The sequence below is a fragment of the Penicillium daleae genome (assembly GCF_028827525.1).
Source record: "Penicillium daleae strain IBT 16125 chromosome Unknown utg000008l_segment0_segment0, whole genome shotgun sequence".
NCBI lineage: Eukaryota > Fungi > Ascomycota > Eurotiomycetes > Eurotiales > Aspergillaceae > Penicillium > Penicillium daleae.
Window position 1 is genome coordinate 6324230 of NW_026623156.1, and position 26006 is coordinate 6350235.

The 26006-nt window shown below is 51.8% G+C and overlaps 8 protein-coding genes across 8 annotated transcripts; 3 read left to right on the plus strand and 5 right to left on the minus strand.

The window, feature by feature from the left end:
* Positions 1 to 631: 631 nt before the first annotated feature.
* On the minus strand, positions 632 to 4186 carry N7458_010765 (SAGA histone acetyltransferase complex subunit SPT7; the record flags this gene model as incomplete). The annotated part of the gene is made up of 4 exons (XM_056914147.1): positions 632 to 1834; positions 1899 to 3046; positions 3104 to 3821; positions 3848 to 4186. 4 exons carry the CDS (start codon positions 4184 to 4186, stop codon positions 632 to 634), a joined length of 3408 nt encoding a protein of 1135 aa, XP_056762996.1.
* A 617-nt stretch (positions 4187 to 4803) lies between these two features.
* N7458_010766 (uncharacterized protein) lies at positions 4804 to 5515 on the plus strand (the record flags this gene model as incomplete). Its single annotated transcript, XM_056914148.1, has 2 exons — positions 4804 to 4828; positions 4899 to 5515. The coding sequence occupies 2 exons, from the start codon at positions 4804 to 4806 to the stop codon at positions 5513 to 5515; spliced, it is 642 nt and encodes a 213-aa protein (XP_056762997.1).
* A 1060-nt stretch (positions 5516 to 6575) lies between these two features.
* On the minus strand, positions 6576 to 8833 carry ptpB (tyrosine protein phosphatase PTP1; the record flags this gene model as incomplete). The annotated part of the gene is made up of 4 exons (XM_056914149.1): positions 6576 to 7472; positions 7520 to 7785; positions 7931 to 8515; positions 8827 to 8833. 4 exons carry the CDS (start codon positions 8831 to 8833, stop codon positions 6576 to 6578), a joined length of 1755 nt encoding a protein of 584 aa, XP_056762998.1.
* Positions 8834 to 9330: 497 nt separating this feature from the next.
* N7458_010768 (uncharacterized protein) lies at positions 9331 to 11099 on the plus strand (the record flags this gene model as incomplete). The annotated part of the gene is made up of 2 exons (XM_056914150.1): positions 9331 to 9849; positions 9945 to 11099. 2 exons carry the CDS (start codon positions 9331 to 9333, stop codon positions 11097 to 11099), a joined length of 1674 nt encoding a protein of 557 aa, XP_056762999.1.
* Positions 11100 to 12074: 975 nt separating this feature from the next.
* On the minus strand, positions 12075 to 15230 carry N7458_010769 (putative eukaryotic translation initiation factor eIF-2C4; the record flags this gene model as incomplete). The annotated part of the gene is made up of 5 exons (XM_056914151.1): positions 12075 to 14129; positions 14190 to 14377; positions 14437 to 14684; positions 14737 to 14885; positions 14949 to 15230. 5 exons carry the CDS (start codon positions 15228 to 15230, stop codon positions 12075 to 12077), a joined length of 2922 nt encoding a protein of 973 aa, XP_056763000.1.
* Positions 15231 to 16605: 1375 nt separating this feature from the next.
* On the minus strand, positions 16606 to 20008 carry rna14 (cleavage polyadenylation factor subunit RNA14; the record flags this gene model as incomplete). Its single annotated transcript, XM_056914152.1, has 5 exons — positions 16606 to 16619; positions 16706 to 17419; positions 17474 to 18476; positions 18538 to 18969; positions 19025 to 20008. 5 exons carry the CDS (start codon positions 20006 to 20008, stop codon positions 16606 to 16608), a joined length of 3147 nt encoding a protein of 1048 aa, XP_056763001.1.
* Positions 20009 to 20526: 518 nt separating this feature from the next.
* Positions 20527 to 21547, plus strand: asf1 (nucleosome assembly factor ASF1; the record flags this gene model as incomplete). Its single annotated transcript, XM_056914153.1, has 4 exons — positions 20527 to 20635; positions 20693 to 20732; positions 20792 to 21100; positions 21169 to 21547. The coding sequence occupies 4 exons, from the start codon at positions 20527 to 20529 to the stop codon at positions 21545 to 21547; spliced, it is 837 nt and encodes a 278-aa protein (XP_056763002.1).
* Positions 21548 to 22146: 599 nt separating this feature from the next.
* Positions 22147 to 25525, minus strand: N7458_010772 (uncharacterized protein; the record flags this gene model as incomplete). The annotated part of the gene is made up of 7 exons (XM_056914154.1): positions 22147 to 22172; positions 22256 to 22537; positions 22606 to 22727; positions 22780 to 23335; positions 23395 to 24972; positions 25031 to 25370; positions 25439 to 25525. 7 exons carry the CDS (start codon positions 25523 to 25525, stop codon positions 22147 to 22149), a joined length of 2991 nt encoding a protein of 996 aa, XP_056763003.1.
* Between the last annotated feature and the right edge of the window lie 481 nt (positions 25526 to 26006).

A 26006-nucleotide genomic window follows, 5' to 3' on the forward strand; every position in this document is an offset into this window, starting at 1 on the left:
GTTGAAGATTCTCCATTCCGTATTTTGTATATTAGTGTATTAAATGAGTGAGATGGTTGTATTTATACTAAGAAGATGGAACATATCATAGCCGATTCAAGGCCATTGTGGGATTCCAGTAAGCTTTCTTCTTACTACAGGCTAAATGAATCGAATACTTGTCTCCATGAATGCTACGATGATGCTAAGGAAGCTTTGCGCCCATGGTGGGATTATATTCGATATGTTATTGTACACGAACCAAGAGATGAAAATCGAATTGAATACAGGCAGGGTGGTATGCTCAGTGCACCACAACCAACCCCATGCGCAGAGAGAAGAAGAAAAGTAAAACGTCAAAGGAAAAGAGAATAATACAGTGTAGAACAGGTAAAAGGTATCCCTAGAAATCCAGTTCATAGTATCCCGCTAGGTTGCCTATCATCTTGGGCCATGGGTATCATCGCCGATTGAAAAAGTACAGAAAGAAATCCCCACTAAGTCATTAGAGAATGAGCGCTCAGCCCACTAAACATGAAATTGCTCTGATATTGTCATTAGAGCTATGAAGAACACAAACAATGGGGGGAGAAAGAGAGGAAGGGGGAGGGAGAAGAACGACAAGACTGTCGAAACCCTGGAGAGTCTACGATCATGCGGTAGTCCCATTGGTCATGGGAATACTCGCCTGATCTTGCTGACCGGTGCTGGCCTCGCCGTCAGGCATATTGGCGTCGTCCATGCCCTTCAGATCTGAGATAAGATCTTTTGAATCACCAGCGTCCATCTGGTCTGCGTCGCCCTCGGTGAAGCTCGGCATCTCAAGCGCCACGCCACTGTTCTTCTTGGCCTTTTTCTTGCTCGGCTCGGACGGGCCGGCCTTGGCGATGGCGGCGTTTGGCGGCGCAGGGCGTTTCTGCGGGCTCGAAGTGTTTCCAGAGACACCAGCCGGGGGAGGGATCTTGCCAGATGCGGGAAGGCGAGTCTTGGGAGGCATGGGTCTCTGCTTGAGGGGCAACTCGAGATCTTCAACGAGCGGCTCGTCACTATTGGCGTCCAGCTTGCCCTTGAGGAATTGCTGGACCAGCCCAATTTGATTGCCGACGTTTTCAGTGCTGATCCGAGCATAAGGAGGAGGTGGTGCGAAGGAGTCCTCAGTCTGGATTGCGGTGGTGTTTTGCGCCTGTGCCGCGTTGAACATGCGACTCGGCAGCAAATGCAGCGGCACGCTATTGAAGGCAATGCCAAACTCGACATCCAAGCCGAGTTCCTTGAAACCAAGGAAATCGTCGTTGATGTCATCCGCAAACGTTCCGGTAACGAATTGGTCGCTGCCATCGGCAAAGGCCTTGGAACCATCCTCACCCACATCGGTCAGAGCTGGGCGCAGCAGCTCAGTGAAGAGATACTTGAGGCGATCATGAGCCGACGTGAGCTTGGTGCCAAGCCGTTCAACGTCGTCCTTGATATAGAGCTCGAGCTCTTCAATGTCCATACCGACGGCAGCAAGAGTGTGAAGAACGATCTCAGGCTCACTGTACGCGGCCTTCCACTCGGCAGACGACGAAGCGTCCTCAGTCTCAGTGACGGGGACCTTTGGAGTCTCCATGTACGACTTGATAGTCTGGCCGATCTTGTGGAAGTAATCGGCGGCGATATCAGTAGCGACCTCAATAGCTGAGGGCTGATACTCCTCGAAACCAGTGTGGTAGAAGATTTTGGCGACCGATCGCTGCAGCGCCGCTCGGCATACTCCTGATGCCATGATAGGGCCGTTATCGTTCATGACGTGAGGTGGAATATCCTGTTCGACAAATGGCTCGGGATTGTACTTTTGGAATTGGTTCGCGTACATCTAGTAATTTTGTTAGCTCATATTCCAACTAAGCCAAGGAGAACTTTCTTATTCAAGTACGTACCTGAGCTTGGAGCTGCATCTGCTTCACGATGCCAATCTTAGAGCAAATCTTGCGAGTGTCCTGCATCTGCCGCATGTTGGAGTCCATCTTGCGGGACAGTTTGCTATCGGGCTGAATGAAACTTCTCGGTGGAAGAACCCGTAGGAACTCCTCAGAGGTGTCAACAATGTTTCCCTCGGAATCTTCCTTCCACGCGAGACGAGATGGGAGGTCTGGTACACCATGCATGACGTCGTAGTAATAAGGGAGCATCTTGTCCTCCTCAACTTCGATACCCTCCGCGAGCGATTCACCGGCAGCTTCGGGCTCCATCACCTGGGCACCAGCATCCTGAGTCTTCTCGCCCTCACTGGCGGCTTGTTTCTCGTGTCGCAGCCAGCGACGCATGCCGGCCTTGGTTCGGAGCAGAGCCGGCTCGTCAGGGTTGAGCTTGTCGCCCTTCAGAAGGCGATGTCTCTCGGCAGCGATTAGAGCTCGATCTTTCTTGGTAACTTGCTTCCACACCCTGTACTCGGGATCTTCGAGTTCAAGACCGGGCACCGAGAGGGCACTCAGAGCAGTAATATCCATTGTCGGGCCATCGATTTCCATAGCGTCACCCAACTGGCTTGCCGCAGCACCTGCGACAGCCCCAGCAGGATCAGAAGGAGTATTAAATCCAGGAGGCGGGGTCGAGAAGCCGTTCTGGCTTGCTTCCATGGCCGTATCGGAGTCGGCACGAACTGGACCTGGTGGCTGACTGGAAGATGCACCCGTAGGGCCTTCAGAGCCACTAGGGGTACTGCGAGAAGGAGCAGTACCTTTCTGGGAGGTTTTACCGGGGGCCTTCCGACCTCGAGAGGACATGATGGGTTCGTCGTCACTCTCCTCACCCCCATCATCGAGCTCTGCAAGCTGCATGCGACGTTCCTCAGCTTCAACCTCGGCACGGTCCCGAACGACGATATCCGGAATGAGAGGCACAAGCTTGTCGGTCTCTTTCCGCATAATCACAGCCTTTCTCCGCAAGGGATGATTTGGGTCGGTGTTGTACTTGAGACAATTCGCCCAGATAAGGTTGATATCATCCACGAAATCTTGCTTCGACCTGTAAGTAAGTGCCTTGAGCTTCTTGGTCATTGTTCCAAGGTCCATTGGGTGCCGAATGACTGTAAAGACGGGAGTTAGCGTGTGATATGACAGGTATGAAGAATAAGCAAACTTACTTTGGTGATAATCAGGCACATCGCGCTTGTTGACTTTGTTCAAAAACGGACCCGAATTCTCGGTCATGGCTTTCAGTTCGGTGAGAACCTTCTCCGCGGCATCATAGAGCTCCTCCTGGCCAATTCGATCCTCATTGTACCACTTGCTGCGGTTCTTGCGAACCTCACGGATCAAACTGCGAAGCTCAGCATCAGACGCTTCCACCATATCGCGCTTCTGATCGATCCGAGCGAGTAGGTTCTTCAATGTTAAGCTAGAGGCACCAAGATTGGTCTGGCTGAGTGTACCATGCCCGCTCGAGCCCCCAGAAGTGTTATTAGTGCCACTGTTTTGGCCAGCCATCTCGGCTTCAACCTGGCGCTCAGACTCTTCAAGCCGCTTTTGGTCCAGCATCGCATAGCGGTCATCCTCGAGAGTGTAGAAGATAGTGTGGAAGCTATGCTTGACAGCTTCCTCCGTAGCCTTCTTATCTTCTTCGAGTTTCTTTCGAATGTCCTCTGCCGTCTCCTTCTTCTGTTCCTTGTTCCCGTCAACATTGATGGAAGCTGCGGTGCCAGGACGTTGCGCCGGGAGCGCGGCGACGGTGGTGTCTTGCGACGGCAGGATGGACTTTGCTTTCAGAGGGGACTCCGTCGAATCAGGCATATCCGCGTCCTCATCTTCATCATCGTAATCATCATAGTCGTCGTCAAGCTTTCGGGCGGGCTTGGTAGGCGGCTTGGAAGGGGTGCCGTCGCATCGACGCGTTCGGGCTGAGTATCAGATTGGTCGTAGACGGCAACGACGGCGCCGGCCACATCATCCTCGGTGTAACGCTCTGAGAACAGTGCGCCGATTTTCGCTTCACTGATGCGATACAAGTCGCGAAAATGGGCCACGCGTGGGTCCTCCTCGGCCGCGATATCAGGCTCCGATGTCATACTACCAGGGATTGGACCATCGGCGCTGATAGATCCGCGCGTCTGAGGTGTTCGCGAGCCAGACAAAGTTTTGACGAAGCCATTGACCGGTCGCGGGGAATCCTGATGCTCATCCGGAGGACGAATATTGCCCGGGGGCCAGGCGTGATGACCGAGCGACATGCTCGCTCCAAAACCCCGGCTCTGGGGGCGGGCGAGACTCGATTCTCCACGCTTCGGATCGCAAGCCGAGAAATCGCAACGAAGGGGGTTCACGAGATGAAAAAGGTATGAGGTTGTAAGTCAGAGCTAGCCAACACAGCAGGCAATGTCAGAAAGCCGAAAAGCGATGGCACGGTGGAGAGGTTTGATGAAGAAGGTAGCAGCTTCAGTAAGGAAGGTCTTCTGGATGGGGATGGCTGTACGCCAACCGCCAGCCGCGAAGGCGGCGAGGCGCGGCAGATCACAGAAACGGCAGACCATGGGAGCCTGGACAAGAACAATCTCTCTGTCATCGTCGCTAGACCTATTACCTTGGTCGATTGGTTGTTTCTTTCTTCCGAGGCAAGCTGTGGGATGCATTCGTAGCCTTGAGATCTTCATATTGAGGCCTTCAAACTCACCACCCGAATCCACATATGACGCACAGGTACCAGCCGGGGCCAAGCGATCGTCGTCAGCTGTTGAACACCACCTCTTCTGCGCCGCATAGCGAAGACTTGCGCTGAGATACAACTGAGTGGAGGAGTGTGTGGGTACAGAAAAGGATTTGAAGAGTATATCTGTCAAAACCTATCACTATGCGGGTCCGCTATCCTTTCGCAGGTACGTTAAGCTGTGGGTGAGCTCGTGGAGCAGCTCTACACCGGTTCACTTCAGCTAACAAGCAATCCAGGAGCTTTCGTTTTCCTCCTCATTCTCGCGGGATACATCGGTCTTCTTCCACACAGCGCCTCTTCATCAATTCCCACAAATCTCCAACCAAATGACAAGTTCCTCCACCTCTTTACCTTCTTCCTGTTATCTGTGACCTTCTACTGGACCTTGGATACCTCCAGGCGGCGCACTCTACACATGACCCTACTGGTCTGCACACTCGGTCTAGGAATCGGCTCGGAGATTGTGCAAGGCTTCCTTCCCAATGACCGAACCTTTGACCCATTCGATGTCGTCGCCAATGTCGTCGGCAGCCTGGGCGCCGTGGGTCTGTGTGGCTGGTACCACCGCCGCATGCTAGAACGTCGTCGCAAGAGCCGCTTTGGCATGGTGGATGGTGGAGAAGAGGATATCGAGCTTGGTGTTGGAGTGGGTGACTCCCGAGAAGAGGACGGGCTGGGACCGCAAGAGTCTGGTGTCACGAACTTGGAGCAAGAGGTGGATAATTGGGATGAGAATGCCGTCGACAATTGGGATACTGAGGATGGTCCGGAGCCAACCGAGCACCAAGCTGCGCCTCCGAGCTACCATGAAAGCCAACCAGCTGGAGAAGGCGCTACGAAACGTACCGACTGATCCCTCTAGTTTTGGTTTGAGCTTTCCGGGTGACAAATTCGCGTACAGCCAGGCCTGATACTGGCTGGCGTATTTCCCATTTGATGATAATTATGGACTGATGCATTGATCGATCTCACGTTGGCATGATACCGGACATTTAGTGCTCATGTATTTTTCTCAGCGGTTGCGCTCTTTTTTCTTGTCTTTTTTTCTTGTCTTTTTTGCTCGGTTTCGGGCTCTAGCCACAGGTTTGCATAAGAAGGTGGGAAAATGCCCGGTCTTGTTCAATCTTGCTCAATGCTACAATACTCATGGATACCTATCAAGAACTCCCCCAATCAAATTTGTACAATTCAGGCTCTTTTTGAAAAACGGCGCATGCTTTGATCCCCAGCTTGATATTCTATTGTATACAAATGTTCTTTCCAAGACGTCCAACCGTTCAAGTACTCAAGTGAGAACAGCCATGGAAGACATCAGGAAACGGAAACTTGATAAAGCCGGGGACAAGCAACGAAATATGGTCGGTTTTTACGAGGTAGAGCTCTACAAAAGTGACGAACGAAGCTAAGTTGGCTGCACAAGATCTTTGCTTTAGTCGACAGATAAATAGCAGACACAACTGGACACACCGCTAATATACAGTGATTCTAATGCAAAGACTAGGGACGGGAGTCAACGGTCATAGAACTACAGAAGAGTGCAGGGGAATTCATAACAAGTGGCAATGTAGACTGGGGGTATTTAGAAAAGGCAAGAAGATACAGGGAAAGGTGCCGCAGGCGAAGGTGAAAAGAGAATAGGAAGACATGGTAGGTTAACAAGACAAGTACAGAAGAATCGAGAGAAAAGGATAATGGACAATGATAAAGGAGCAAACACACAAACACCGGATGCCATGGTATGATGCAAGAGGACATATGAGATCGGAGGTTCAGGGACTCATGATCAATCGTGACGAGTAAACAAAACGGGTTGGATACGAAGCCGGTCACATCTCATGGTAGACATAAATCCAGCCGCCAATGATACAGGTGCCGGGGGGAGAAGCAACGGGGGGAACAAGACATAGCACGCATTACTCATGGTCAGAGGGCTCGGGCATTTCAGTCGGAGTTGCAATTTGGTCTGGGACAGCCTCTAATTCAGGCTTTGATGCAGGCAAATAATCAGCCTGGTCGCTCAACTTGGGGAGCTTGGCGGATCGTGGTTCATCCATTTGGCTCCTGGGCGACTCGTTGTTCGGCCCCGGCATCTTGCCCAATTTGATATCCGTTTGCTCACGCAGCACCTCGTAGATGAATTGCATTTGCATCTCGTTGTAAACCATCATCATGCGTTGTTCACGCATCTGGTTGACCGTTTCAAAGACCGGGTCGATCTCGGGATCGGCTACCTGCAGCAACTGGCCCGATTCGAGTTCCTGAAGGAGATGGTCCAAGGCGATGAAAGTTCCCGTGCGGCCGACGCCTGCACTGCAATGGACCACACGTGGATTGTCAGGCCCCCCGGATTTGGAAGCTGATTGTTTGATCAGTTCCAGAAGCGCCTCGCGGTCGCTGCCTTCGGGCTTGGAATAATCTGCCCAACCGGCGAAGAGGAAATGCCACACAATCTTCGACTCTGAACCAATGGTTAACTCGAGCTTGCGAATCTCCGAGCGTGACTTGGCATCGAAGATTGACTCCAACAAGGTGACCTTGCCAATAGACTGAGGAGTTTCTTCCTGACTACTTTCATCGGTTACGGGCGGATCCGACTCCTCGTCCGAGAGGATCATCGAAGCTTGCTCCGTGTCCAGAGGAAAGTATTGTGCGCATTTCTCTCGGCCAGCCTCAGAGGTCTGGGTCAACATGACGATGACAGCCACATCTTTGCTTTCATGGAAGACCATATGCCAAAAGTGTGAGAGATGGCCAAGCTTGGGTCCCTGGCAACGGAGACAAAGTGTTAGTCGAGACTTGCCAACGGTAGCCTAGAACAGGGAGAGGGGGTAGCATGCCAAGGGATTTGTCAACATACCTGTGTCGCAATGTAGGTTCGCTCCTCCTGCGAGGCCGAGTCCTTCAATATGATCGGTGAGGCGTTGATAAAATCACACTTGCCCTCGGGCACCCGCAGATGGATGCGGCAGTTGGCCCATGCCTGTACATTGACATATCGATTCCGGGCCTTGACTTTGGGGTCGCCCTCGAGTGCAAATGGGTGGGCAGGATCGTTGGACAACATGGCCTCGGCCAGTCGCGTCCTCTGCATCCATTCGAGGTCTTCAAATTTGTCGTGAATCTCTACAGTTCGGTCCAAAGCGGTCAGTCAACTGGTTTTTTTTTCCCACGTGTGTGAGGCGTCCTCGATCTCGATCTTCCCCCCCCCCCCCCTTCCTTCCTTTCTATTCTCCGATAGGGCGCATGCACCCCCGCTTCCTTCACTTACCCGAGACTGATTGGCATAAGAACGGCGGGACATCGTCTGTATTCCCAGCATCCAACCGGGGATTCCCCTGTTCGCCAGGCACCCCGAGACCATCGCCATCAGCGGGCAAGCCACGTTTCCCCGTCTGAACGTTGGTATCGATCTTGATGGCAGGATGCGCCATCTTGGCGGCAGCGATCTTCTGGAATGCGCGAACCTTGCCGATCACGCCACGAGCTTTTCGGGAGACGGCCTGGCTTTTGGACCGTTTTTTGGTGCTGCGCGGGGCCGTGGAGGGGTTTGGGTCTGGGTCTGGGGAGGGTGTGCGCGAGGCTTCGGGGTTGGTGCTAATTTCGAGTTGATCGAGACCGTATGCGGCAGCCGAGACCTGAGATATCTGCAACGAGGACAGATCGGGACAGCTATAGAAGCTGTCCCGGGAAGGTGTGTCCAGGGCCAGGATTTTTGGGGAAAGATCGCGCGGGGGGGGGAGGGACTTGGGACTGGGTTTGGGCGTCGACCGGGGGCTGAAGAGCCTTGTCGCAATGGACCGGGCCAATCGTGTGACCCTCGTATAAGGCCGAAATGCGTCCGCCAGCAGATGGGCTGGTGAGGTCAGCACGGGGATTTTTCAGGGTCGTCTTCCTTGTAGAGACCAGGCAACTCTAGGAGAGAGAGAGAGAGAGAAGAATTTCAACGATCAGAGGCGAAACGGAGACGACGAAGAGGATCAGGGGAAAAGGAGGGGCGCAACCAAGTGAGATGAGGGACTGGAGAAGCGCCCGAGGTCTCCGCCGGGATTTGGGATTTGGCAGAGAGCAGTAGACCTCCCGATAAGATGGGAAGAAGTATCGAAAACAGCTGGTAGTCGAGCTACTCATACGCCGACTGAACTATATACCACGTGTACTCCGTACTGTCCATCGAATTGCTGAGAAATAAATATATAAATATAGATCCAGCCACAGGAGACGACTCTTGGTCATTGGTCGCAGTCAGTCCGTTGCCACTTGCACTCAGCTGCTTGCGGCGATCAAGGAACAGGATCGATGGACGTCACGTCGACCTGAGGGAGTCGGAGATTTCCAGGAACCGAGAGACGCCTTTTTTTTCCCCCTTGACCCCTGGGGGATCCGCTTGTGACACTCCAATCTGTAACATCCCCCATTCCGATCGGAACAGGGTTGTTGTTCCACGATCTACTTCTCGTGAAGTTGACTTACTCAACCTCCGCGCGCCAACCCCAAAACATCCCGCACCTTCGACTACCCTGAAACAATCCCACACCCAGGGCTCTAGGATCCTGAGAACTCTCGGACAACCGTCACGCATGTCGCCCTCCGTGAGCGCTGGAAGGTGTTGATCGCCCGCGTCTCTCTTTCTCGCTCTCTCTCTCCCCCCTCTCTCCGATACATGGCCCGATGACCACTGCCCAGCGTGCGCGCCCTCATGAAATGGTCTCCTCCGCGCAAGTCCTCGATCGCATACCCCTCCAAAGCGCCCCCTCCGTCGTGTCGCGACCCTCGCAGTCCACGCGCCGACACCATCGCTCGGGGCGCTCGCATCATGGCGGCTCCATGCAGTCCTCCTCGAATGATTTCCCCATCTTCACCTATACCGGCGACACCGAGATCGTCATTCGCGCCGGCGCAGAGGAACGCCGCTATCTCCTCCACCGTTTGATTTTGGCACAATGCTCGGGTTTCTTCGAGGCAAGCACAAATGAGGACTGGTCGGGTCAGACGGCTCCGCCGCGGGTGCCGGCAAAGGCAGACGGGTCGTTGTCACGCGTGAGCGAGGATTCCTTGTCGAATGGGTCAACACTAGTGCAAGGAGATCATGGGAAGGTCACGGCGCGTGTGGTCGATAAGCGGCGATGGAGATATGAGCTGGATTGGGAGACTCGTGGGAAGGATGAAGAGCCAATTCTCGTTCAAAAGGTATAGTAAACAATGCTATGCTTTCCCCGCATGGAGGGTAAAGGGGCCATGAAATCTGGATATCGCGGGAAACTAACACATGTACACCTGCATAGCAACCCTCCTACGCTCCAATGTTTGGCGGCGACCAACCTGCATTTTCCCCGACATCGACCAAACCGTCTAGCGCACAGGCAGGATACTTTCGTTCCATGGCCAACCTGGCTGGAATGCAATCGGTAGTGCATCTACCGCAGACAGTTAGTAGTAACCACAGCTCCATGGATCCGTTGATACGCGACTACGACAACCTTTTCCGCTTGTTCTATAATCACCCACCCGCGTTGAATAGCGTCAATATTGCCTCGGCCTACACGGAGTGCAAGTCTCTCCTCGCATTGGCAGACATGTACGACGCACTCCCCGTGACTGGCCCGCGAGTCGACCACCATTTGCTGGGATTCGGCTCGCGCCTGTTCAAGCAAATCGCCAAATACCCACCCAGCTACCTCAAGCTGGGATATCTGGCACGTAGCCGGGTCATCTTCACCGAGGCGTTGATTCACGTTGTGGGACAATGGCCCGCAGCCCTGCCAAACCTACGCAATGGCTCCTACGCCCCATTGCCCAACTCCGTCCTCGACTTGATCGAGGACAAATTTGAGGATCTTGAAGACCTCAAGGCCCGCGTCGAGTCCAAGCTCTTCCGTCTTACTCTCACAACCTCCCGCGGTGAACGCGTTGGGCCGTCAAATGCGTACCTGGACTGGCTCGCTGTCTCCCTCTTCCGCCAGTGGCTCATTGAAAACATTACTCCCCCACCAGCACCGATTCTCAAGAATCCATCCAGCACCCACCACACCGCTCCTCCGCCTCCAGCTGTTGCAGGCTCTCAAACAACCTCTACCAAACCTACCGCCCCACCTGACCCAACCGCTCGCGTATACAGATTGATCGGTTCCCCGTCATCACAGGCATACCTCGCCCACGACGAAGTCAAACGCTTCCTCAAACTTCACCCAACACCATCCTCCGACGCCCTGTACACGCGTGAAACCCTGAAACGCTTCGAGCGCAAGATGGACGAGATCAAGCGGCTGGCCCGCGAAATCGTCAAACCATTGATGCGCAACTTCCTTGAGCTAGAGCTGAAGAGCAGCACCGAGCAGACTACCGGCACTGCCGGCCCTCACGACACCAGTCCATCTACTGGCCTCCCATATCTAACCTGCACTCGCGTAGAAGAGGCCGATCTACCTTGGGACCTTTGATATACCTTGACAATGTGGCTGGCGTCTTGAAAACGGGGGCGTACATGATCTTTTGGCCATATACCTCGATTGGTCTATTTGCATTTTGCTACTACCATCTGGTGACTGATATGGTATTACCCTGGCGTCTGTTGGAGAATCCTTTACTCTTCCTCCTTCTCTGGACTGCTGGTTCTGCCTAGAGAAGATTTGTTGAGAATCGGCTGGCTGTACTCCTACCTATTTTCTGCTGCGATGATGTGATGTGTTATTTGATTGATGCGTGTACTGGTTTATGCGTACTACTAGTTAATGTGTCTACGATATTATGAATGATTTTTACATTACTTATCTTGAGTTAGAACAAGTATTCAGGCGTGCGTGAGGATGCCAGACAGAACGAACTTTCAAGGTTGGCAATTCCATATGTCGCTGACCGTGCTCTCCAACATGTTAAAGTTGCCATTGATTAAGAATTCCCAGCGCGACGAATACAAGGTGGAGTAACTCCCATCGATCTGGACATAATTATCTTACGGGAGTCATGCATAGCACAGAATCTACGACTTGGACTAACGTTGAAGAAATATTCTCCTATTGTTCTTTCCTTTTTTTTTCCAGGATCCCCAATAGCTGCTACGCTTAGAACACGATATGACTGCCACAAAGCCATCCATCCGGATCGTAAGGCCAGATTTCGAGTTCTCAGTCCCTCGAACCTTCCACGGCCAATCTAACACGGTAAGTGAGCTCTCAAAGTGCCGAATTTCCAATCCAATGCATCGGTGGGAGAAGGGTCATATTAGATAGGCGGACAGACCAGGCTCAAAAAACAAACAAGGGGATAGTCAGACATTTTCACGTTACGGGAGTGGAAAGGGGCAAAGTTCAAGTTCAAAGTATGAAATGGAATGTGAAAATCAACACTGTCTCAACGTTTGACACCAAACCAGGTACCAAGTGTCACTGCCAGCGCAAAGTGAAAACACAATCCATTCAGACATACCACATCCGCAATGGCAAATGATTGCCGTTGCTGTCGTCGATTGGCAGCAAAGGGATATCGGTACGATCAGATTCCTTGGGATTCGCCTGCATAGCATGAGTCATGCCACGACTCACCTTCACGCCACGTCCATATTGAGCCGGTTTGCCCTTGAGCATGACGTTCTCGTGATGACGGGCACGAACAGAGATCAAGTGAGCATAGTAGACGGCCGGGTGAACCGAGACAGAAGTTGTAGAGCGAACGTACTGGTAGCACTGCTCGTAGATCATGTTGATCAAATGCTCCGGCTTGTGCTTGACCTCGTCCAGCAAGACGGTGTAGTGGACTGGCCGGGCAGTACCCTGAAGCGCGACGTGCGAGTAGAGGAAAAAGTCCCAGCCATGAGGACTGGTGACGTCTTTGTCCACCAAAGTGCCTGGGAGGGGATTGCCATTCCTATCACCATGTGCTGGGAAAGCCCGAATGTGGTGTCGCTTGTTGGCCACGACGACGCACATCTTTCCTTTCCATTCGGCCCCTGCGGCTGCGGACATGGTCTCGCGAATGGTCTTCACTTCCTTGTTGAGGACTTCCGCGTACTCGGTTTCCGAGACGCCATCGCGGAAGTAGTAGATAATGGTGGGAGGCCTCTGCTTGCCCACCGTCTTGATCCACTGATTGAAGAAGGGCGTCAGAATGTCCCTGATGTTATTCTCGGAGATGATTTCCTTGCGGGCACCGTTCACTTCGCGGCCACCCCAGTAGCTGATTCCCTGGAGGTCGTTTGAAACGGACATCGCGGCCAGCGATGGAGTCCAAACACCCATCATCGGGTGGGTGACATCAGCTCCGATGATCATCGAGGAAGGGCCAAGGCCAGTCCCAACGGATGTAGGAACAGCACGAGCCGTCACGCCTCCAAGTTTGGCGTTGATTTTCATGGCGACATTGGAGTGCAGTTGGGAATTTCCTCCGCCCTCGCAGCGGCCTTTCTGGAGAACCTGGGAGGGGACTCCAAATCGACAATCACAGGATTTCTTGAGGCGAGCGTACTGACCAACATCCTGGGTAGCTGTTATCATGATGATCAGCTGAGGAGTCTCGCCGTAAGCTTTCTTGGCGGTATCGTGAAGTTTAGCCACTGAAGTCCCAATGTCCTCGGTCATCAACATCGACACTGGGTTTTTCTTGACGGTGCCACCGTGCAGCTTGAATACTTTGACAAAGTTGTCCCGCCATTCATCGATTAGCCGCTGGTCAAATCTATCGCGTCCATCGGGGTAATAACCAATCGCCCAGCAAGTCAGAGCATCAGAGTGTGCCTTGTAAAACTTCTTGCCTCGAAGATCCCATCGTCCATTGTGAACCGGTTGGACCTTTGCGTTTCCAAATTGAATCTCCGGACTGGGAAGTAAGCGGGCTTTGGTTTTGTACATGTCCTGCGCGATCTCCATGCCATAGAGTGCCAGATTGGGGTCCTTGTCATGTGCGAAGAGCTTCTTGCAGGTATGAATGTGATTCATACGATCCTTTGGTTTTTGTGCAGTGTACTTGATCATATCCGCTGTCATACGAACATTAAGCTTCCTGTTGTATCGCTGAAGGCCCTTGAGTTCCAAAAGCTCGGCGGGATAGACAATGTCACGATCTTGCATCTGCACAAGGCGCATGTCCGGGTACTCGAGGCTAATGTTGTACTTCGCCTTGAAATAATCCTGGACCGACTGGCTCTTGACGATGCCTGTGGCGCGGTCCGTGATGTCCAGCATGTATTCCCTTGCGCAAACGGGCATGAGCTTTCTAATTTTGAAAGTTCGGTTTGGGTTCGGGCATCCTCTGAACTCGGGGTTGACCAATAGTCCAGAAATCATCTTGTCGAGTTCGATAAATGATCTGGACAGCTCATAGAAATCCTTCTTGATTTGCGGTCTGTGAACTGGCATACAATTCCTAGACACGTCGTCTTGATGTTGAACTGCCAGGAGCCCTTTCATGACTCCCATAAGACTGATGCGGGAGAAGAAGACACCGTAGGCAGTATCTACGTTGAGCATCAGACCGCGCTGGCGGTTACTTGGTCAGCTCAGGGTCTTGAAGAAATCGGGGTATGGCAAGGTCCTCACTGGGCAAGCTCTGATTGTCTGGAATGCTCCTCGGTAGACAGTCGCAGCATACGGCAATTGGTGATGAAATTGTGGCACCATGTCAGCAAACTCCGGACCCAGGACTTCGATATTTTCGAAGAAGTATGAGCGCTTGTGCTCAAAGAACCTAGATCGAGGCTCGTGACGAAGAAGATGGTCAAGAAACACTGTATATATTATCAATATCCTCCGAATTCCAAACGGAATATCTCTCAAGGCTACGTACTGAATGACTGAATCACCTGCTCATCAAACTTTCGCTTCTTTTGCAGCCAGTCCTGGATGACCTTCACCATAAGCTTGTGCTTTGGAAGAACCCGAAATTGAACCTCCGACAGCAGAGTGAGGAATTCCCGGGACCTGGGATTTTTTGCCTCTAGTCCGCCAATTCTCTTGGGACCTTCATAGTGCTTGTATGGAGGATCGAAGGTAATCTTCTCTCTGATACCTCCTTTATCCAGGGCGTGCAAAGACCTACATTTCTCAAATAGTATTCAATAGTCAGCGGCATGGATCTTGAACTTACCACACAATGTGAGCTCCGTCATGAATAGCATCAGGGAGCAATTTCTGTCGCTCCTTGCTCTTCTCAAAACACAGCCGCATGAGTCGTTGGTCAAGGGTGGGCAGAAGTCTCTTGTCCTCTCGAGCCTGAATTTCGGCAACCACTTGGAGCTATAAACATTTTAGCCAGGACAGTATCTTCGAAGGGCATGAAACGGCTAAAGCTTTGCTCACCTCGTACATGTACACGGGTTTCTTTGGAAACTTTTGAACTGGATAGCCATTCACAGTAACATCAATTTCCTTGCCAGACGTGCTGTATTCGTTCTCCTTCTTTTTGCAAATCTCGGGCAGGGGAACAACGACACAATCCATCCATTCTTTCGGTTTCATTCGACGGCTTCCTGCTTCATCAATGTATGTCGCGTCATTCACCATACGGCGGGCTGCGTTGCCACTGTCTGGCCGGAGCTCGTTGCCCTCGCCTGTCTGGCTAGCGGCATCCGTGCTGCTCATCGTAGCCACTTGTAGGTATCCAGTCCCTGTGAAATGGAGGCCTGAGAAATTGATTTCCAGCCAATAATATTGAAGAGAAATGATGAGTATAGAGAGAACAGGATTGGTATCAAGGCTGGTAGACAGCCCCATAATCAAACAGCCTTCTTCAGGATTGTAGTCTGCGAATGAAGTTTTAAATGATCACTTACCAGCTTTGGAGAATTTAGAGTTACGATGATGTGGAGGGAGAGGGTCGAAGAAGCTCAAATATCGGGAAATATCAGAAAGAAGATAAAAGAAGTGGTTGGTGTACTTTAGAACAAGGTTGCTCGCCAATACCCACTAGGGTCTTAGCAAGGAGAACTAGAAGGACTAGGATTGGAAAGGATCAACTGGCCCTGTGTGTGCAGGAAGATGGAAGTATGAATGCAAACAAGATGAGGATGGATGAAGGAAGGAAAGAAAGAAAGAAAGAAGATATCGAAGGGAGTGGGATACAAGGGCATTTGTATACAGCAAAGAGGAAATTCCCTAGTGGACCTAGGCCAGGAATAATGGAAACAACCACACTCAAGATGGCGGAAGCTACCATCAAACATTGCTATAGGATACATTTTCCCTTTTGATGACTTGATTGAAGTATCGAACGGGATCTGAAAGGAGATACCCGTATAGGTGAGGATCAGCGTTCACAAACTACACTCGGTTGCAAAAAAAAAAAAAAAAGGTTGTAAGCCTCCATTTCTAGGTCCTGTCTACTACTGAGGTCCCACTCTACAGTAGTATTGACTCATACATGAACTACCCTGTTTATCAATGTACAGAGATATTCGGTGAACATGCAATGATACGGCCTATCGACAACAGGCTCGCAACATGTCTACATTACTGCCTTTCCGGTTTCCGGTGACAAAGAAATCGCGAGTCCACCTAGATACCCTGCCAAGGGTCCAGAAATCTCCAATACTCTTACACCTGCTATGGCCGCCAAGTCTGGCAATGGAGAAAGGAGCTTTCAGAGAATGGGATATGATTGGAGTATCTGCACTATTTGTATGGCGATGTACAGATGATGTATCAGCAGAAACTCCGCCGTCGAAAAGAAATGCTCATCCTGAAACTAAGATTGGATCACAGGGCGACCGATGCCCAAGATAACAGAAAAAAAGCCAACCAGACCGACTCCGGCAGATGCAACGGGTTTGTAAAACGATCGAAAGATTAACCGGCCACATTCGTGAGAGATGGTGGAGCGGAAGCACCACCCAACGCGATGGAATGTCATCAGGCAGGAGAGCACATCTCGCAGATTAGAAAGGGATTATCATGGGAAGTGGCAAGTTTATTCACAGAGAGGGCCCAACAGCGATCAACTGAGCGAAGAAAGAACAATTCAGCGATATGATCCTGTTAAGTTTTCAATGTTAGTCGATATTCCAATCAAACAGTATATAGGTGGACGATAAGACGTGGAGTCACTTCAGGAAACTTACCACCATACTGATTCCCACCGGAGTTTTGGGCAGCACCCAGCCCTAGCACATTGGCTGGGAGTGGTATTTGATCGGTACTAGCGGGGATTTCAGTGTGGCGCAGAAGATCGACCATCTTCTCTGGCAACAGGCGCACAATGTGGTAGGAAGATGCGGGAGGAATGATGCTGAGCAAATGGACGACATCCCGGGGTAGAGGGGCTGGTGATCCCTGAGGTTTATAACCGGACGTAGCCTGTCCATTCAACTGGGCGACTCTCTTCTGTACATCGATACGGCGGGCCTGGCTGCCCTTGAGCGGAGATTCCGCACGCGCCAACTTGCGTGGGCGATCAGAATCGTAGTCAAAGTCATCCGTAGGATAAGCGCGCTTGGGAGAATTCAAGGATGCATCCTGGTATCGTGCGGGCGAGCCACGAGTCTCCGGTGCAACAACCTGATGCATTGTTCTGGGCCGAGTCTGGGAAGGTGAAAGGATAAGGCGGACAGTCATTGGGTCGAAAGTTGGTGCTGCGTAGCGGTGCGAGAATTGCTTCAAAGAAGGATCTTCGGGGTAGAGCTCGCGCATCCGGTTCTCCAGATTGATTACTTGAACCAAGTCACCGTAGCGCGACTCATATTCATGAAGGAAAGCAAAGATGGGCTTCGCTTTGTGGACGTTCTCAGGACTGGCTGCCAATCTCCGTACAGTCGTTTCGAAGACAGCCCGGGCATCTTTGATGGAAGTTAGTAACCATGATGTAGTTTGCGTCATTGACTTCGACTTACTGATGATATCGTTGATGTCAATCAAATGTTTCAAATACTCCAGCGCAAAGTTCTCATCTTCCGGGAAAAGCTTTGCGCCTCGCTCAAAGATCTTGGTTGCCGCAGGGTCCTTGTAGCAATGGTACTCCATGAGTGCACTGGCAATGTAGACATCACTAGTGATGCGGCCTCTCTTGCGGGATTCGGCAAAGACCTGGCGAGAACCGGCTAGTTCACCTGGTTTGCCCTTGCCCTGAAGGCGGCGCATCGCACGCATCAGCGCAATCCAAGCAAAAGAAATCGTCTTGGACAGGATGTTGATCTGAATGGAGTGAGCTTTTCGAACGGCTTCAATCTGTGCCTGTTTCGCAGCCTCCTTCTCCTTTGCTTCACTTGGAAGCCCGTCGTCATCCTCGTCCTGCGTGACCTGAGCATCAGGGTTTTGTTGCGCGAAGGCCTCCTCGATCCGGGTCACATCCTGGGACTCTTGATTTCGAGCTTTATTGATCAGCTCGTAGAGGGCGTCGAGGAGTTTATCGTAAGGTTCTCTGACTTTCGCTGCCCGTTTGGAGGAATATTGCTCTGAGTCTAAGGTGACCTCAAGCCGATCAGCCAACTTGAATGCTAGAAGGCAGCTTTCCGGGTTGGCTTCGATGCCTTGCTTCAACATGTCAGTGCCATCGGTTTCCATGTCATTCAAAAAGCAGAACTCAGCAGCGTCAAACCAGACCTCTGGTACAAATCTGAGAGCCATGAGGGCCTGCTTGTAGACGTAGAGCACACGGGCCTTGAATGCAGCAGCGTCATCCTCTTTCAAAACCAATGGGTCTTCTTTCTCCCAGGAGATCCAGTGCTTCCAGATATCGACTTGATGAGCAAACTCAACATCACCCTCGGAGCCGGGAACTGGAGGCAGACGAGGCAGGGATGTACGGATGAGGTCACGAGTAATGTTCTGCAGTTCGGTGTAGGAACTTCGAGCGGTCATGTATGACGGCGACTGCTCTTGCAAGAACTTTCGGCCCTAAACAAGAAAGTTAGCAAACTTGTCTGCGCCCGTAGATCAGAGACTGAAGGCATTGTACGGTAAGCTTGTTGAGACCCATCTCAAATTGGTCATATTCCTTCCACAACGCGTTGACTGCCTGGGTAGGAACACAGATGGCTTTCTGATAGGCCTTTCGGAGCAGGTCCATCTTCTGCTGGTCCTGCCAGCCTGAACCTCCGACAGTACCTGGCCCAGAGCGAATGAACTCCACGTAATCGGTCCAGATGTTCCCGCAGTCCTTGTCCATACCGACATATTGGATAGCAAGGTCATAAGCTGACGAGATTGTCCGTCTTGCCTGTTCGCCAGTATCCATGGTCAAAGGATTCCGACGACGAACATAGTCCAGATAAACAGACCAGAGCTGAACACTAGGAATGGTGAGGAGTGTTCGGTTGAAAATCTGTTCCAGGCGGAAAAGCTCATTCAGCTCCGACTCCATAGTGGCATACGCCACCCATTGATCAGCCTGTCGATCAACGTCAGTGTATTCGAATTTCCATAAATGCAAAGTGCAGACTTACCGCCATAGGGAATTCCTTGAGGAATCGTTCGTAAGCTTCACGCGCACTGTCCAACCGGTTACGAGCTCTGTGCTCTGCAATCAACTCCAGCCATGCCGAGAGATCCCCGCGAGGATCCTCGTCAACCCTGTCCTGGAGGATGCCCACGCGGTCATGCGCCATGCGGCCTTTCGAAGGAGAGTCAGGTACAGCGGTAGGAACGGTACTGTTCTGCATGCTCGGGTCATGCGCCCACTGAAGGGAACCAGAAACAGAAGGATCGATATTGGAAACAGGAGCAGGAGAATAAGAGCTATTGGCAACATCTAGCACGGAGGCCGAGGGCTGCACCAGGTGCGATGATACATCAGGGGAAGTGGTATGATTTTGATTTCCTGAACTTGGATCTTCAGACATGGTCATAGGCATGGCATTTGAGTCATCCACCCCCAGTACCGCCGGCGGCTCGTAGTCCGCCTCCTCTTTGTCATCCTCATCCTCGTCCTCGTCGTCCTCAACGTCAAATCCCCCAATCGTTCTGGTCTGGGGCTGCGCCAACACGCCCAGGGGTGGAACCGGTGTGGATGTCTGAGACTCAGCACGAGAGGGATTCTGGGCAGTATCGAGCGCGTCACTAGCAATGCCAGTGTCCATGTCTGATGAAGCAGTCTGGTTAGGGGCTGTCACTTCTGATTCTTGTTCTTGATCATCATCATCATCTTCTTCTTCTTCTTCTTCTTCTTCTTCTTCTTCTTCTTCTTCTTCTTCTTCATCATCATCATCATCTTGCTGCTGCTGTTGGCTTTCGTCTTCTGTAGCCTCTTCTGTCTGCTGAAGGCCTTGCTCGGAGCTTTGGTATTGGTCGTCAAAGGTTCTGGAGGGGTCGTATTCGTCTTCCTCATCGAAGTTATCCACAGCTGATTCCTCAGTGTCCACGGGTACCGCAGAGTCTGATTCCGTGGCCTGGGCCTTGAAGAAGGCTTCCTCAGCTTCATTGTCCGCCATGGCTGGCGATAACAGTGAGACCGATCTCAGTGAACGAGAACCTGTGAGCGGAGCTTTGTCGATGAATTGGGTCACAAGATTGTGGAGACTGTGAGGTTAGAGAAAGAGAGTAGGATGATTAAAGTATCCCACTGAGGGGGTCAGCTCAGGAGAGTAAGGTCAGGTCAAAGCGACCAGATGGAATGGTGATGGTGATGGTGGAGATTGGGTGGAAGCTCATTACTGAATTCGTGAGTTCATCCCGCCGAGACTGCAGCAAGCTGTTCAGTCACGTGGGCGGTCAGCGCGCAAGGGACGCGAAGGCGCGTCGAGCGACGGGCTCCTCCTCGCATATTGCCCTCGTTGCGATCTCTCAGACTTCCTTTGCATTCCTTGCGGTGAATCTGTTTGTTTTCTCTTTTCACCCATCCCCCCACAGACTTGGTTTCTTCCATAAATTTCGGTTCATTCCCTCACATTGCGCCTTCAAGTCCCACTTCCGTACATAATCGCATCTCATACTCATCTACCCTATCACTATGTCCGTCGTCTCGCTACTTGGGGTTAAAATCCTCAACAACCCGGCCCCCTTCACGGCCTCCTACCAGTTCGAAATCACCTTCGAGTGCTTGGAGCAGTTGCAAAAAGGTCAGCAGTTCAAATCAAAATGTTCACCGTCTGATTTTCTAACGCCCCCGTCTTTAGATCTCGAGTGGAAACTGACTTATGTCGGATCCGCCACTTCGTAAATCCACCCGCTCACCGCGTCCGTTTGCCCCTCACTAACCAACACCTCTTGAATAGCTCCGAGTACGATCAGGAACTCGACTCCCTTCTTGTCGGCCCGATCCCCGTCGGCGTGAACAAGTTCATCTTCGAGGCCGATGCGCCTGATTTGCAGCGCATCCCTTCCTCCGAGATCTTGGGCGTCACTGTCATCCTCCTGACCTGCAGCTACGACGGCCGTGAGTTTGTCCGTGTGGGTTACTATGTCAACAATGAGTACGACTCTGAGGAGCTGGCGGCTGAGCCCCCAGCCAAGCCCGTCATTGAGCGTATCCGCCGCAATGTCCTCGCTGAGAAGCCCCGTGTGACTCGCTTCGCCATCAAGTGGTATGTTTTTATGGATTCCTCTCTTGAGTTGCCCCCGCAACCATGCAAGACTAACATTTGCTTTCAAGGGATTCCGATGAGTCTGCGCCCGCAGAGTACCCACCCGACCAGCCCGAAGCCGACAGACTGGACGACGACAGCAATGCCTACGGTGCTGAGGAGGCCGAGCTTGAGGCCGCCCTTGTCAAGGAGCTTGAGGAAGCCAACAAGCAGGGCGAGGACCAGGAGATGGAGGGTGGCGATGTTACTGCTGGCAACGATGATGACGATGTCTCGGATGCTGGCAGTGAGGACCTCGAGGAGGAGAGCGAAGATGACGATGATGATCTCGATGAGGATGAGGCCGGTGATGGCGATGAAGATGTTGAGATGGGTGACGATTCTGAGCAGAAGGATGAGTCTGGCAAGCCTGCCCATCAGCCCCAGCCTGAGGTGATGGTGCACTAAAAGCGTGCTCTCAGCCCTACTCCCTTTCCCTCCTTTTCTCTCCCCATGTTCTTGATGACCGTTAGTACGCTACGTTTATGACACCTCGACCAAACCTAACTTTACTCTTATTTTCTGGTCATTTTATCATCTCACTATCCTCTTAGTTCAACGTCGGCGTTGAAATGGTCTACGAATAGAATTTATCGTGATTTTCAAAGAAATCAGTATCTCCTCACTCTGTTGTACTCAGCTGCGGTAAGATTGAATCCATCCCGAAGGGTACGTAGACCGAGTCTCAAGGGTGCAGATCAACGTTGAAAGAGTGCATGCCTCGATACCATAGCTGTAGCTATGGTTGTTTCGCCTGTTAAATATACCAGGGCTATCGGTGTATTTCTCATCTCGCGAGCTCGAAACCCAGGTGGAGGTATGATTGACTACAGGCAATACCTATGGGAGAAATATATATGTGGGGATCGCGTGTACATATTCTACATCGAGGTTGTAAACCACAGGGGTAATCCACAAACAAACACAAGCCAGCAACACAGCTTCATTTTATAAAAAGAAACTCTATACAATCTCTGTGCAAAACCATAGTCCGCTTAAGCGAGAACCTAGAACCCAAACTTGGACCCAAGGGCTACAAAAGGTCGGTCAGTCTCATGTGCCTAATGACGCAAGGGATAATGTTGCTAAGGGAGTCTCCAAGACTACTGTACTTACCGCCAAAGACAGCCTTCCGTTTCTGATTCTGGATGTACTTGCCCACATCGCTCGCAAAGTTACTGCTATTCTCCTCCAGCCGGTCCATCGAGTCACCGGCAATTCCGAGACGCTCGGTTCGTTCCTGAACTTGGCGTGACATGTATGCCAGGTAGCCCTCTTGACTACCTTGGGGCTCCGAGGGTGGTGCACGACCTTCTCGAAGGGCTTGACGGCGTTCTTGCTCTTCCAGTCTCATTTGCTCGATCATTCGTTTGGAGGGCGGGCGATCGGGACCTCCGACTAATAATTCTTGTTAGAAAAGGCGATGCAGATGCTGAAACGCATGGCAATCAACAAGGGTCACGTACTGAGTAAATCCATATCGGCTGGTGAGATATATTGAGTGCCAGAGATCCACTGAATATTAGTAATAGTAGGACGCGCAGGAATCACTTTTTCGGGATCGTAGAGACGATCTTGTGAGGGGCTCCTATGAGTGTGATTAGCATCGCTCGGTCCTAGACTACGACAGAGAAACGTACAGCCTATGTCCAGATCCCCACACATTAAACAGTCCGATCTCAGACGGACCAACCCATGTCAGGACATTACCACTGGGTGTAATAAATGCCTCCGAAAGCCGTCGCATATCAGCAATGAAGTCGATTCTCGCACATCCAGTTTCCCGGAGTGCAGGAATAGAGAAAGCTCGTGCATTCCCATCTCCAAATAGACCGACCAAGCTGTACCCGCGGCCTTCAACTTTGACAACTGCGGCTGAATCGCAAAGATAGTCATCCCAAGTCTTGTGGGCACCCTTGGATGTTGGAGGCTTGAAGATCCGGCAGCTTGACGGGGTGACTGCGATGACGACACCGTTGATCTTCGCGCCCGTTCTCAAGCCCCCAACAGTATTGGGAGTGGCAAGAGCCTGACCACCAGAGTCCGCATCAATGGGGATAAGATTGATGATCTTGTCTTCGACAGGTGAAAAACCAGCAAACGCCACCGAGTAAGTACCATTGGATGCCGGGAGGATCTTGAAAGTAGCTACGTTGCCTCGGTTGGTACCAACGAAGCAGCAAATGCTCGAGTAGTCTGTAATGAAAAAAAAAGTCAACGATGGAGCCCAGGTCTTCATCATCGCGGGTATTTACCTTCTCCTTCCAGAGTCATCACGCCAAACTCGATGCTGGTTGGCCACTCTGCAGGAGTCTCCTCTGCACCACGCGTCTTGCGGAAGCTGCCCCGCTTCGAAGCCTTGATAAAGTCGGACAGATGGGCAGTGTGGATGATAGCAGGACCGCGTAGATCAAGGATAACTAAGCTACCACCTTCGAAACCAGTGGCCACGAAGCCAACCTGACTGTGTTTCAAAGCCGTCACCGGGCCTTGCTGCATGTTCAATAGTGTCAGTGGGAGCATACCCGTCTTCAAGCCAGGATCCGCCCGCGTGGTGATTGGAGTCAGAGTTCCAGGACCCTGGTTAGTACCGGGAGGGTTCTCGTTGCCGTATGATGTGTTGTTGCCCCATCTGAATATAACCACCTCACCACTGCGGAGGCCAACCGATAGCTCGCCAGTCGTACTAGCAAGAGACATTTCGGTGACTTCCACATTACTCGTCCGTCCAACGGCCCGAGCCAAATCCACCTGAACCACCTCGCCATTCTCAATCTCATCGTCATGGCCCGCATCCCAGAGGCGGATGGTCCCATCGGCATGTGCAGTAGAAAGAATATTCCGGTTCTCGAAGCGCTTCAACGGGTTCTTCGCTTCCGCACCTCCAAGTACAAGTTTGGGTCCCTGTGCTCGACGCTCTTTCAGCCCGAGCCAGGCATTTCGGTCAACTGGAGTGAGTGTGACTTTGTTCACAAATGGGTGGACAAATGACAAGTATGGATGGATCATGTTGGTGGGAGTAATGGCGTGGCCGCTCGGGAAACTCATTGTCACTAACTCGCCCGAGGAAAGCACAACGATAATTGCAATTGGGTCATGAGCACCAGCAAAATAGGGAGTAGTGCGGGGAAAGAGGCAGAAGTTGATAGCATGGGCGGCGGGTGGAATAGGAAGGTTGATATTGCGGCGACTTCTCTCAAAGTATCCAGATAGCACTTGCCAGGACGATGTCGCGTAGTTGGGAGTTGGACCCATATCCAAGAAAGTGAGGCCTTTGTTTGGATCCCCGACGGGTTTCCCACCGGCCACGAGAAGACCAGTATCATCTGGGTTATCTTTGGCACACCACGCAACTTTCGTGATGGGTTCCTTGGGCCCGGTAGGCCCACCCGCGGATCCTGGCCGGCCAGAGGAACCTGGCTGGTCAATATTGGTATCCTGCACAGTCCTGGCATGAAGCTTCCGCCCATCCTTTGAGTCCCAAAGGACAAGGCTTGTATCTTCATGGACTGTCAGCACAAAGATGCCATTGGGATGCCAGATCGCATTGGTCAGCCGAGGTCGGCGCACGCCAGCAGCCGACAACTCGTTATCGCCGCCCGGAGCCCCAACTGGAACCTCATAGACAAAGAATTTTTGCGTAACGTTTTGCTTAAACGAAAATGTGACAGCACCCTCCGGATATCCGATGAGGATCTTGCCAATGTCTCGCGTGGAGAATGCTAGCGAAACGACCGGATTTAGCCGTGATCGGGGATTGCGCTCCAACCACAGGTTGGGGATTTTGAAAGGCGTCAAGCTCTGCCGGTCGAGATCGTATGCAATTGTTTCACCTAAGGTGCTGTTAATGGCAATTCACGTGGATATCATAAGCACAGGGGAACAACGGACCATTTGACAACCCAATGAAGGCGTATTCCAGGCTAGGGTCAGTTGCGAGCGCGGTGGGTTGGCCCGGTGGCGCATAGGACGTCAGCAGACTCTTAGTCTCTAGCGAGAAAATACAAATTTCATTCTTCGAATCCACACTAATGAGCTTGTCGGCGCAGAATTGGAGATACTTCGCCGACGCCTTGCGCGGGAAGGCAAAGACGACCGACACGCGCCGTTGTCCAAAGACATAAATCTGCCCACTTCCAAACGAGGTATCACTAGTCCCGACAGCGAGAAGGGATTGGACGGGATCGTATGCGATGGCACTGATTTGTGAGTTCACTCCGCATCGTGCAAACTGCAAAGATTGCTCGGTTAGTGTTTCAAGGATCGCAAAAGAGGATGCCTGGAGCGCCAAGAACATACGTCGTCGATACCAAAGAGGTCCGGGGACAAGCCCTCAGACAGGTCTTTCTGAATACCAGCTTGCTTGCCTCTTAGTAAATGAGCCATTTCCAGGGCAAGTAAGAGGTGGCAGTTCCGACGAGGTAAGAGGTGAAAGGGAAAAAAGCGGAGGAGCTGTCTGCGGGATGGTCACAGCTGACGACATGGCGGAGAGTCTAAATGGACCTGCCCCGCTCCCGCCCTACCGGCCCTCTCCCGGTCAAGCCATGTGCAACCAAATTAGATGCACTAGGCCGATTTCCGACAGCAGAACCGAGGGCCAAAGACCGAGATGAAAGTAGAATTTTGCCTGAACAAATTATCTATAGACTAAACTACTAGGGATATGGGGAGCAACATCCGTTGAATACTTCACAATGTACTGGTGGTTGTATGGAAAACCCCGAAAATCACATGCTGGACTATGTATACAGGGCTCCATATCGGTCTCGTCTGGACGATTTCGGCCCTCAACACCCAACAATTTTTGCAAATCGTGTTATTATATGGATCTAAAGTCCAAGGGTATCATATTCTCATATGGATGTCT